The following is a 13,038-nucleotide window of genomic DNA, read 5'->3' as shown; positions in this document are numbered from 1 at the left end:
GACGTAGAAGTACGTCAAATAGTATTTCGAACAACAACCATATCTACATCAAAAAATATAACGAGATTTTATGTAAAAGCATCGTTAATTTTTTACGACATTTCTTGTAAAATGTCACTAAATTTAATAATATTTTCAAACAAAAACGTCATTAATTTTGATCATTTAGTGACTGTTTTTTAAAAAACATTGTTAAATTTAATAATATTTTCAAACAAAGACACCAATAATTTTGGTCATTTAGTGACACTAATGACAAAAACATCGCTAAATTAAATATTTTATTTTATTTTTTTAATATTTATTATTATAATTAAATTAAAAAAATTTTAAATTATTAAAAATAAATTAAAATTCATAAATTAAATATTATAAATATTTAAATACATAATTTATTATAGTATCCACGTAACTTCAAAAATTTAATGCCATAACAACCGATTGTTCCAGTGCAATAATTCCATGGAAGTAAATTATATATCAGCATTCATATCAATGATGTCTCAGCTGAAAGATGTACTCTTGTGTCCCCGTGCTAAATTATTCTATACCGCAAAACTGTACAGCAAATAACAAACTAATAGTCATGATTAGAAAACCAAAAACTAAATTAACATTTGTTATTTGACAAAGTCAATTAATGATAATTTATGAAAAATATAGATTATACAAAGGCACCTGGATTAGGAAAAAGTTATTATTTTACTTACACCATAAATTATATTCCAGTATTTTGAAAGAAAATTGTTGAAATGAAACTTTTTGATAAAAAATATTATGAATTTGGAAAAATGAGTAAATTAAAGCCAATCATGTGGAAAAGATAAAAATAAATTGATACTATCCTCAAAATTAAACATCTGGCCCAATGAGCTTGCATACATTAAGTAAGAAATCACATTTCAAAACTGGTAACACCCAAAAGAGAGAAAAGTACTAGAACTCAGCAGCGCATTAAGGATAAATTGTATGTCTGTACTCATGCTCTTAACCTGTTACTTAGAATGTTATAACAATTTATTTATTTTTTTATTCATTATATTAGTGAAAAAAATAAATAAATTTATGGCATTTGATATGAGGTCATTGGTTGACAAAGTCTAAAGTGTATAAACTACAGCATCAGTTTTTGGTAAGAACATGTGTACACAAGCACTAAGAAACGTAAATGCATGAGGTATGCATCAACCATTTTCACCAGCAAAGTGATAAATCCAAAAACCCAAAAATAACACAGGTTATGGCATTTATAGACTAGGAAGGGATATAATTTAGCAGCAATTCTAGATAATGGCACCAAGCTATTACAAATAAAACAAATACAAACCATACAGAAAAAATATTTATTAAATAAATAAAAGGATTTATAGGGTATGTAACAATATTATTAAATAAATTATTATATAAATAAAAGAATTATTAAACCATACAAACAAAAAAATTACCTGAAATAATACTCAATTCCAACAAGGATACCAATCTCAATTCAAAGAAACAGAGTTATACTACTTGTAATGGTCCAAAGAATAAAATCTTATCTACATGCCATAAGAAAAATGCCTCTTCATAATCCACATGAAATCGTTAAAATGCAAAAAAAAAAAAAAAAAAAAAAAATCAATTACAACCAAAGATCTGCTTAAACATATCAATTACCTTATAGGATACCAATTTCTTTTTATTCTGGTAGATTTGATACGAGTTGCAAACAGTAAATTATATGATCCAACATCCACTGAAGCATAAAATAATGCATAATCTAGTTTTAAAAATGTTCCAACACAGGCTTGTCTTTTACTTACCAGACTTATAACAGCAGAGATTACTAGAGCAGCCAGAGCATACCGCAATCGTGATGAAGTGCAGATACCTATAGTTAGCATTCATATAATTTATAATTAACACAAAATTTAAAATCTAATTAAATGTTTTTTAATCTAAATTACCAAATTAACAAAACTTAAGAATTATTAATACTATAAAAACATAAAATACATTAAAAGCAAAAATAAACGCATGAGAACAATCCTGATATATATAATGTAGTGATGAGATAATTAAAAATTGTTAAATATCAAGGGAATGATGAAGTGGAGATGGAGGGATGGGTATGTCAATCGTCCCTTCCAGCATCAATATCACATTCTCCATTGAAGGACGTAGAGTTGGGTCGTATTGAATACACCAGCTTATTCAGCTCGCCAGAGTGAAAAAAATTATATGCCCAACTTTAAAGAAGTATCTCATCTACTGTACAAACCTTTACTTTTATGCTACTCCTACAACAGATTATCTCCAGCAGTATGATCCCAAAACTGTAAACATCAACTTTTACAGGTATTGGGGCATTCCTTTGCCATTATGGTGCCAAATGCCCTCCTGTGCCTTTACACCTTGTAATGCTTGTTTGATTTGCCATCAATAGCTTGGCTAAACAGAAATCACCCAATGGCTGTCATCTTCTTTTGAAACTCTCTTTCTCCTTCCTCCACATTCTCTAGTTTCTTAATTGCAACAATTTTAGTACCTCCTGCAACTGGTAGAGTTCCTTTATAAACTGCTCTAAAGGACCCTTTACCCAACTCTTGCTTGAAACAGTCCGTTGCTTCCTGGAGCTCAATAAAAGAAAATGATCTTATTGTAAACTGCTTAGTTATTCTTGGAGTAATTTTATTTTCTGAATGCTTTCTGTAACTGTGAATTCTATGCTAGTATATGAGGAAACCAGAGATTGCAAGGGCAAAACACAGGCACATAATGGAACCTAAACTTATGGTAACAAATAAAAGCAAATGTGGGTTTTCTTCGTTGATGACTGTTGGACTACTTGGAACAAAGGGAATATTGTAGTTTGCGGAGCCTCCATGAATCAACTTAATGAAGGCTAAAGTTGATATGATTTTGCTTCTTCTACCATATCTGAGAGGTGGCTTATACTTGTTATATGTGAAAAAAAAAAAAGGTTTTTGAGAAAGCTAGAGAAGAGAGAACACTCACATTTTTGGTCTTGAATATTGGAAGGGTTTTGTCCATCTAATTCACCCAAATCATAAGCTCCAGTTCTGCTTACCCAAAACAAAAAATAGAAACAAATTTTCAAAAAAATTTACATTTACATGAAGGAAAAAAGAAAAGTTTTGGGTTGTAAGAGTTATTTACATGAAGTTTCCTAGGATGGAAGATGATGATGATGACACCACCAGCTCCTCTGCCTATGAAATTAAAGAATTCCCTAATGAGCATACAAAAACCACACTACACAATAGAACCTCAAAGCTGGTTCAAATTACTCTATCCCCTCAAAATCCACAAACCTAGACAGGGATCTGCCAAATGGGCAAAATGGGCGAAATGGGTTTCAATATGGAAATGAAAAAGAAACGAAATTGAAAAGGAAATAAAATGACAAGGAAATCTGGGCCTCGACTGAATGGGGGAAAAATAGGGGAAATGAAAGAGAGGAAAATCTGCCAGAAGGGATCGATGATTTTGCGGAAACTTTAAAACAAATGCCACTAAATGCTCTAAATAGCGGCATTTATCATAATAAACGCCACTAAGTTTATCATATCCGTACATTTTATTTTTTAATCCAATATAATTAATTTTTAAAATATCTTTTTGCCACATTTGTAAACAAAAAGATCGTTAATTTTTTTTTGTACTGATTAGTGATGTTTTGTGTAATAAACAACTGTAAATATATATTTAGTGACGTTTATGATATAAACGTCACTAAATTTGTAAAAACATGAAATCTAACTGCGTTTATCAACAAACGTCGCTAAAAAACTATCATTAAATACTTATTTTCTTGCAGTGAACTGTCTAATATATACAGAAGAGATGATTGCTTGTGACTTGGTGATTAAGTTAATGTACTTTTCCCACCATGGCTATTGAAACTTCTGACTAGTTTCCAACGTCAAAGAAGAAACAACAATGAAGGATGACCTAAGGGTGTCAAGGTCTCTGTCAATATTCATTTTTCTTTAATTTTGTAAGCCAGGGAAGTTCTTCTACTGGATTATGTCACCAGCTTGGACTTCTATATTATGTCCCCTGCACAAGTCTACCAGTATTAATGCCACCTACTAGTATTTGGAGTTTTCTGTCTGATTCTTGGAAATCAGTTTTGACAAGTATAATTTTCGTATCATAATATATTACAGTAACAAATATGTTCGGATTAAACAGTTAAAGATTCAGTTAGAATTTTTTTCAAATTATCGCATGAATTATTGATAAAATATTAAAATTTTAAATTGTATATTTAATATTTAATATTTAAATTTTGATAGCTTTAAATCTTTAATTATAAAGAAAATTTCCCAAATACATGAGTCGTAAGAACTCTAACTGGTAGGGAATTGTTCTACATGATGTAATAGGAGTGATGCCACAATGTGTGAACGTGGAAAAAGCCTGTGGCTTTCCTTCTTTCTTTTCTTTCACATGTACCGAAAGATAAATTTTTGCAGGGGAACCATTCTTTGTTAATCAGCAGTTCGCATAGTCCTTGGGGGCAAAAAAGGAGCTGGCTTCAATTGTGTTGACTATAGAGCTAGAAGCAAAAGAGTTTAAACTAAATTTCAAAATCTTGTCTCATTTTTTTCATAATATGGCTACTGCTGGGAACCCTCAAACAGCCATGGCTTAAGCCTACTTGCTCTCAGTAAATGTTTCTTGCAAAGCTGAAGATTTTACAAGCTCAAACCTTAGATTCTCTATTTGTCATGACACCCTATGGCTGCACTATATATTGTAGACCAAAAGCTACCACAGTTTAAAGCATGTTTTTTTTTTCTTTTTGTATAGACAAGAGAATCAGATTCTAGATTTGTCTGGATTCATGAAGTTCAACGCCTTTACATTTTGATCGTGTTCTCTGAGCAAGACCTTAAGCTGCGTTTTGTACTTTTACTGGATCCAATTAGCGAAGAGATTTACTTGGTTCAATAGAGCTGTGATTTGAATCATTTGTTGTAAATGTCCACCTTCACGGGCTAAGATAGTGGCATTGTCAGCTGTGGGACATTCTACATTGACCTGTCAGGAAAAGGAAGATGAGTTATTTTCAGGTTCCTGTAAGCATGACTAGACAGCCAGATCTGATGATGAGTGATAGATTTGATTTTGGTTTTTATTCAGAAAATTTCATGATTCAAAACTTACTCAAATCCAAGAATTTTATATTTAAATTCCAAACGGATGAGAGGCTATTGAGTTATTGAATTAGTTTTAATGAAATATGGTGACATTAGTGTAAATCTGAAAAATGGGAAGGATCAATTGTAGTTGGACTAGGCAAGAAAAGCGGAATCAATATTCAACATTGGAAAAGGTATGCTATGGAAAATTACATTGATGTAGACCAATTGTTAAGGCTCAAATTCAAGATTTAAGTCTCCTTTTCCCTTTTAGTTTTGTCCAAATAATTAAAAGAAAAACGAATTCAACGAAGCAATGTGATTGTTCACACATTATACTTAGGCCAGAGTTAGGTTAGTATTGGGCTTACTCTATTACTATAACCAGGTCACAACTCCCAAGTTAAGTCAAACTTGGGCCAACAGAAGATCTTAAGTAATGTTTAATCTTTCTTTAAGCCAAGTTCTTTGCACATGACCAGGTTCATTATTATTATTATTATTTTGGTGTGTTCATTAACAAGAAGAAGAAATGGACTTGCAAGATTTTGGCAATTAAATCCAGCATGATTTTCATGTGAATCCAAGTCAGAAAGATATATAATTAAGAGGCAATTAGCATCTTGCTGCCCTCCTGGTTTTAATTGATGACAAAAAAAGTCCTTTTTTCATTTCATGTATTAGACTGAGGGCAACGAGTTTGTTGTTCTGTCAAAAACATATTACACATTTTGGAGAAAATTGGATGAAAACAAGAAAATAACTGAACTTATATTTCAATAACTACCAGCAAGAAGTGATCCCAACTTACTGAATTAGATCCTAGTACAAATCTAGCTAACAGTGATTATTTCAGAATGAAAATTCAGGATATTTAAACAGCAAAAAAAATTGCAATTTTTACATGCTTGCACTAGTAGTAGCTGCCATGGTGTTATTTAATGGATTGCATCATCCTCTCTCACTTCTTTGCCTGTTGTTCCATCTATCTTCACTTCTTCAGCAGATTGTTGCTTCTCTTTCTCCGCTTTCAGACGAGCTTCTTCTTCTTCTTCTTCCTTCTTTCTGATTGCTTCCTCCTTTGCAGCCCCCAGAGCTTCAATGAGTCTCTTCAAACAAGTCTCTTCCTTCTCCTCATCTGACTTTGGCATCAAATTCTCTGCAACATCAGCTGGAGTCATCTTGGTTTCCCCAAGCAATGTTTCTATTTCCCCAAAGAGTTTATGAGAATCAATCTGTAAGTAATTCTCTGCTAACACCTTGAATGCTTCAAAGCAACAATAGGACATTTCTATGTGTTTGTCCATTCTTCCTCTCCTTATTAGAGCCGGATCAAGCTTCTCCACATAATTAGTGGTAAAAATAATGATTCTTTCACCCCCACTAGCTGACCAAAGTCCATCAATGAAGTTCAAAAGCCCTGATAAAGTAACCTTGCTATCTTTTGACTCCTCTTCTTTTGCTTTCTTACTGATTGGATCCTTCTCTTCATCATCTTTGTCCTTCTTCTTCTTCTCTCTTTGGCCTGTAAGATCAAGAGAGCAGTCAATGTCTTCGATCACTATGATTGATTTATTTGATGTCTCGATCAAAAGCCTCCGCAACTCTGTGTTATCCTTGACTGCAGTAAGTTCAAGATCATAAACATCATAATCCAAAAGATTAGCCATTGCAGCAATCATGGTAGATTTTCCAGTGCCAGGAGGACCATAAAGGAGATAACCACGCTTCCATGCCTTTCCAACCCTTGCATAGTAATCTTTCCCCTTTTTGAACTTATTGAGATCGTTCATGATTTCCTCTTTCTTCTTTGCCTCCATTGCCAAAGTGTCAAATGATGCAGGATGCTCAAAAACTACATGGCTCCACTTGGTCCTTTTGTATCCATACCAGTTATCACTAGGATTGTTGCAGTAGAGCTTTCGCTGCCGGTTCTTTGTTGCAGTTGCTTTCCCTTCCTTTAACACATGACTAAGATAAAACTTAGTGATGAGTTCTCTGTGGCTGTTATGGACTGTGAGCTTGTAATGCCTCTTCTCATCCGCAGTAGGATAAAACGAAAATTGCTGTGTTTGGGGAATACTTCTGCTTGCAGCCCACCAAACCTTGACCCCTTCAAACTCATCAATGACTTCCTCATTATAATCCATGCTAAGGACTACAGACTGGCTATCCTTGACAACATCAGCCTTGAGCCGCTTAGCAGATGCAGATGACTTGCTGCTGAGATAGAATTGAATTGCTGAGAATGCTTCACTACGCTTCATGCGTTCCCCAGTAAATTCATCAAAGGTAATTTGAGTATAAGGGTAGGCAAAAGTCACCAGCTTTCTGCCATACATCTCGATACGATCCCTGAGCTGGGGAGGGAAGTATTGTTGAAACATAGCATATACGAACATCAAAGCTGCCATGGTTGATCCTACGTTAGACCACATGTCTCCCATCATCATCATTTTCTGTTACTCGATCCCTCTCAGAACTTTTTGTTAATTAATATCTATTTGAAGTTATGAGCTGGTGAACTGAGCTGAAGTGTTATATAGAGAGAAGATGAGTGTTTTTGATTAGCTGCAAAAGTTTGAATTTTCGCATTATGAAGTAGCAACAGGTTTCTCTCTAATTTCTAATGTCATTTTATGGTGAATTGCTGATCCAAAATAATTGAGGTCTTACCTGACTGAGTCTTGGTCTTCCTGGAGTACTTATTTACTTTTACTGCAAGGACTCCAACTGATTGTTTTTAGTCAGCATGAATCTATTATATAAGGGAAAAAAAAGAAAAAAAAAAGACTTTCATTAATGTGAAATTGGTAAAATTTTTTATTAAAAATAAGAAAATTAAAATTAAAAATTAAAATATTTTATCACATAACTTAAACGTATAAAATTTAATAAATTTTTAATAAATTTTGATATATTTATTAAATAAATATTTTTAATAAAAATATTAAAAAAATTTTACTGTAAAATAAATATTAAATAAATTTGAATTATAAATAATATTTTTTATACATATTATTAATTTTCATAAAAAATTCAATCAATCTATTGATTTAAATTTTTTATTTACTTAATTCTTATAAAAAAACTTCATAAATTTTATATATGAAACATTTTGTAAGTTTTGTCCATTATACAATGTGTGAATATGAAGTTTGTCAGGTTTTCCAAAATTTCAAAGAGGGTCTATGTAATAATTAAACTATAACAAAATATTTAATATAATATTTAAATTATAAATTTATTAATTAATATATTATTATATTATATATAATGTGTTATTATTTAAAATTAATTATTTTAAAAATAAATATTATATTAATTAATAAATTTATAATTAAAATTTTTTAAAATTTAAATACTATATTAAATATTTTATTATAATTTAAAAATTATTCATAATATTAATATTTTCGAAGAAATTATTTTCTCTTAATGCGAAAATTTGGTTAACTTTGAAATTCAAACTTCCATTTAAGATGAGAAGGAAGTGTAAGGCTTGTATTCTTTAACGTGTTTATGAAAGGTGGAGGTTAGGGCATTAGGGCGGCGAGAAAATTGAATTAACGGAGATTCTGAACGAGGACTGCACTTTCAGTCATATTCATTTGGAAATAGTTGAACTTGGAAAAGTAACTATTATTCTGTGTCATGAATAAATTAAATAAAATATTTAATTTTATATTTAAATATTAAAAATTTTTAATATAATATTTAAATTATAAATTTATCAATTAATATAATAAAAAATTACTTATTTTCACATATTATATATTATTTTCATTTGTTTTATTAACAATGACAAACACAATTCATTGTGGCAACAATGATACTGTTTATAAGAAACTAATCCACGTCAGCATAATCAGTTAAATCAATAATCCCATCCGACTATACGTGAAATTTGAGAATAAAGTAAGATAGGATGAAATCGATATGAATTTTTATTCGTTTTAAATTTAATTTAATTTTATATGTTAAATATTTAAATTTAATTTAATATTAAAATATATATTTTATATTTAATTTATATATATGTATGAATTTATATTGATTTATTTTTATTTAAAATTAATAAAATATTATTTTTAATATAAAATACATTTTTAAAGGCTTGTATTCTTTCACGTATTTATGAAAGGTGGAGGTTAGGGCATTAGGGCGGCGAGAAAATTGAATTAACGGAGATTCTGAACGAGGACTGCACTTTCAGTCATATTCATTTGGAAATAGTTGAACTTGGAAAAGTAACCATTATTCTGTGTCATAGTACGCAATTGCATTTTCCAAAGTTAATGTCATGAATAAATTAAATTAAATATTTATTTTTATATTTAAATATTAAAATTTTTTAATATAATATTTAAATTATAAATTTATCAATTAATATAATAAAATATTACTTATTTTCACATATTATGTATTATTTTCATTTGTTTTATTAACGATGACAAACACAATTCATTGTGGCAACAATGATACTGTTTACAAGAAACTAATTCACGTCAGCATGATCAGTTAAATCAACAATCCCATCCGACTACACGTGAGATCTGAGAATAAAGTGAGATCGGATAAAATCGAGACGAATTTATTCGTTTCAAATTTAATTTAATTTTATATATTAAATATTTAAATTTAATTTAATATTAAAATATATATTTTTATATTTAATTTATATATATGTATGAATTTATATTAATTTGTTTTTATTTAAAATTAATAAAATATTATTTTTAATATAAAATATATTTTTTAAAAATACAAATAATAATAAAATTAAATAATAATAAAAAATATGATATATATATATATTTAATCAAGTTAAAACAGATTTGACTAAAATAAGATCTGTCTCCAATTTAAAAAGAACATATCCAATCCAACTTGAAAGTCGATTTAAAAATACAAAATCAACTCTATAAAAACTCAATAGAATTGGATCGGAACCCACATATTCAGGTTGAATTGCTAATCCTAATTCTTAAGCACAAATCTGGGATTATAGTTTTGTTTTCTAGTTGCTTTGGAAAAATTTAATTTGAATGCTTTCCAACACCAAAAGCCAGTTCATCGTTAGTTCCAAAAGCCATTAACACTGTACAATATCTTGAGTTAACCATCTTACGGTATGGGGATTTGGATTACATCAATTATATGAATATAGATGTGATATGGTCTTTGCATCAAGCAAAATATTCTATTTTTTTCACAAAAATTAACTTTTAACCATTATTAACAGATTTTACACTTTACATCCAATTTTTTGTACATTAAATCATTAAATTAAGTGTATTACAACTTCGAAACCAAGAATCAATATTTTACAAATACACAAAAAAATAATAAAAATGTTTAAAAAATTATTGGAAACAAATCCTTCTACTCACAAACAAGAATTTTCTTCTCAGATTTTTTTAAAAATCTCTGAAGTCTGACGTGCGACTTTTATTCATAATTCATCACAGCAGAAACTTAAAAAAACAATTAAAAAAATTATACAAAGAGCAAAAAAAAAAAATGTAAAAATTTGATGAAAATTTTGATATCACAGTTTGGTAAAACATTGTCGGTCAAGGTTAAATCAGAAACACGGACCAAATAAGATCTCATCATATCTCTCAAAAAAAAGGGACGAATTTTTAAGAAATTTCAAGATTAAAATAAAAAAGAAAAATTATCAGAAACTTAAATACAAGTAATCAAGGATCAAATCCAATCATGTTGTTGCAGTTTTCTTTTTTCTCATCAATTGATCGATGAAAAGTACAAAATTTTCAAAAAAAAAAATCAAATTCCGGAAAAGGAGGAACCCCAACCTTAGATTTTAAAGCGAAATTTGGATCGCCAGAAACCCTAAACATAGAGAGAAAAGCGATGGTGGGGAACAGTTTGGGTTTTGGCTGATATTTTATAGATATAAATGGGGATGCTTCGATAAACCCTAGATGGAAACGATGTCGTTTTATAATGGGCCTCATGAGACTCTGGTAGGCCGAGCAGTTTTGTTGGGCTTGTTTTTGGGTTTTGATTTTCTTTTTTTTTTTTTTAACATTTCCTTTGTCTACCTTTAATTTTAGATTTGATTAAAATGAGAAATATATAAAATATAACACATTAAAAATCCACATAAATTAAAAAAAATTAATTTGTGAATTTTTTAAAATGAGAAATATATAAAATATAACGAATTAAAAATCCACATAAATAAAACCTGCATTTAGATATATAAGAGATATACTGGCTTTTATATATCAAATGCATTTTTTATTTTTAATTTCAAAAATTAAAAGAATAAAAACAATAAATAAATGGTACCCAAATACACCCCAAATCCAGATCATATAAAAAGGAGATGATAATTCTTATTAGAAAAAGAACAAACAGTGAATTAAGGTTTACATATCAAATGGTAAAAACTAGTCATTATTTTTTTTAAAAAAAAAGGCATAAAAACTCTATTTGGAAGCCTGATCAGCTCCCCAAGCTGAAGGACAGAAAGTTATTACATACTCTTTTGATGCACAATTTACCAATGGTGGAGGCATGTCAAAGGCATAGCTATAATAAGAAGGGCAAGCGTCCTTAAACATCTTTGAATACATGGTTGGTTTGCATTTTTCAGGTGTCCCATAATCATTTCTGCAACAAAATGAATCAATATTGAAAGCCAAGCAAGCACTTTTGCAAGCAATAACTTCCCCATCCTTGTTAAGGACTTCAAGTTCTTGAGGGCACAAGTTGTTGAGGTTTTTCGAGCAGCTTCCGATGGAGCATTTAGACGAAAAAGGTCGTGTAGCAACCGAAACAGGAAGGTTGTAGCCATCAACCAGGCTAACATCATAGAAATTTGGCTTGCCTGTATCACCTTGAAGTGTAACTTCGACTAATGTGGCTGGAGGTGTGCCTATTAGTCCATTGCATTGAAGCCTTCCGTCACAGTCACCAGTTTCACAAGCTGGTTGCCTATTGGAGGTGAAGTTGCATCCTGTCCGCGCCCAAATCCGCCCGTTCCATGTCTTCGGGGCCTCAAAACGCTGTGTCTGGCCTGGTGGGAGATAGAATCCGCCACCTGCTATCACTGGATGGCCGGTGTTGGGGGCAGTTGCCGGCCATATAGAAATGGGGCATTTATTGTGTACAGAAAATGTAATTGCACGTGCTAGTGAATGCCCTGCAAAGTTTGCCATTGAATTAAAACTGGTTTTAAAATATGCAACAAAAATTAGATAATAAATGTTTATGACATTACCAAAAAACAGGAGCAGGAGAAGAGCAGCAGCAACCTGCAATGACTTCATTTGAATTCAGTCGGGATGAGAGACAGAAGGGTTTTGAAATCACATCATATATAAACTTGGAAACAGAATTATTAATGTTAGCTTCAGGTTTGATTATATTTTAAGGTTTGATGTGTTTAATCTTTGCAGACAAGGTAATCTTGTCTTTAAAGAAAACCAATCACCTATAAACAAATTGACATTTGCAGTAAAAAATTTGAAACTATGTGGAATTGAGCCATATGTGAGGAGTCAAATGGTCTATGATTGTCATTTGAATAAGCATGGCAGTTGAAATTGAGTCTTTTGGCATCGTTTTCATAACATACAGAAGCTTATTTCGTAAACAGATCAATGATTATGGCACCCTGTCTGATGTGAATGATCCCCGGTCATTCTTCTTCTATTTTTGGTAGATAAGAGTTCGGAGCCTCCAAATAAAGGAAGAAATCGTAAATGTTGATATTTAAACTCTCGACCTATTGGATATTATTTGTTAACGATGGCGCTATAAATAAACTGAGCTAAACTCCTTTTACTTTTCTTTGAAATTCTTTTTCCAAGCCAAGCTTGTTTATTAGCTGAGAAATATTGGCTCATCGATT

General features: G+C 30.6%; 2 protein-coding genes, 1 long non-coding RNA gene and 2 other non-coding genes across 5 annotated transcripts; all 5 read right to left on the bottom strand.

Annotated features, from left to right (window-relative positions):
• Positions 1-355: 355 nt before the first annotated feature.
• LOC111300544 (uncharacterized) lies at positions 356-3,534 on the bottom strand. The gene is made up of 4 exons (XR_002691441.2): positions 3,160-3,534; positions 2,998-3,062; positions 1,803-1,870; positions 356-558 (listed from the first exon to the last, which is right to left on the bottom strand). It is a non-coding gene; the product is annotated as an uncharacterized LOC111300544 (long non-coding RNA).
• Positions 3,535-5,887: 2,353 nt separating this feature from the next.
• Positions 5,888-7,797, bottom strand: LOC111300543 (AAA-ATPase ASD, mitochondrial-like). The gene has a single exon (XM_022896173.2). The coding sequence runs from the start codon at positions 7,604-7,606 to the stop codon at positions 6,089-6,091; it is 1,518 nt and encodes a 505-aa protein (XP_022751908.1). The 5' UTR covers positions 7,607-7,797; the 3' UTR covers positions 5,888-6,088.
• Positions 7,798-10,532: 2,735 nt separating this feature from the next.
• On the bottom strand, positions 10,533-10,627 carry LOC149513730 (small nucleolar RNA R64/Z200 family). Its single transcript, XR_016330187.1, has one exon. It is a non-coding gene; the product is annotated as a small nucleolar RNA R64/Z200 family (small nucleolar RNA).
• Positions 10,628-10,828: 201 nt separating this feature from the next.
• Positions 10,829-10,911, bottom strand: LOC149513729 (small nucleolar RNA Z199). Its single transcript, XR_016330180.1, has one exon. It is a non-coding gene; the product is annotated as a small nucleolar RNA Z199 (small nucleolar RNA).
• Positions 10,912-11,496: 585 nt separating this feature from the next.
• LOC111300542 (pathogenesis-related thaumatin-like protein 3.5) lies at positions 11,497-12,547 on the bottom strand. Its single transcript, XM_022896172.2, has 2 exons — positions 12,406-12,547; positions 11,497-12,327 (listed from the first exon to the last, which is right to left on the bottom strand). The coding sequence occupies exons 1-2, from the start codon at positions 12,452-12,454 to the stop codon at positions 11,612-11,614; spliced, it is 765 nt and encodes a 254-aa protein (XP_022751907.2). The 5' UTR covers positions 12,455-12,547; the 3' UTR covers positions 11,497-11,611.
• Positions 12,548-13,038: the final 491 nt, after the last annotated feature.

The sequence above is a fragment of the Durio zibethinus genome, chromosome 18 (assembly GCF_047325235.1).
Source record: "Durio zibethinus cultivar Kanyao isolate XHJ-2024 chromosome 18, ASM4732523v1, whole genome shotgun sequence".
NCBI lineage: Eukaryota > Viridiplantae > Streptophyta > Magnoliopsida > Malvales > Malvaceae > Durio > Durio zibethinus.
The sequence above is the reverse complement of the archived record's forward strand: the minus strand, read 5'-3'. Positions and strand labels throughout refer to the sequence as shown.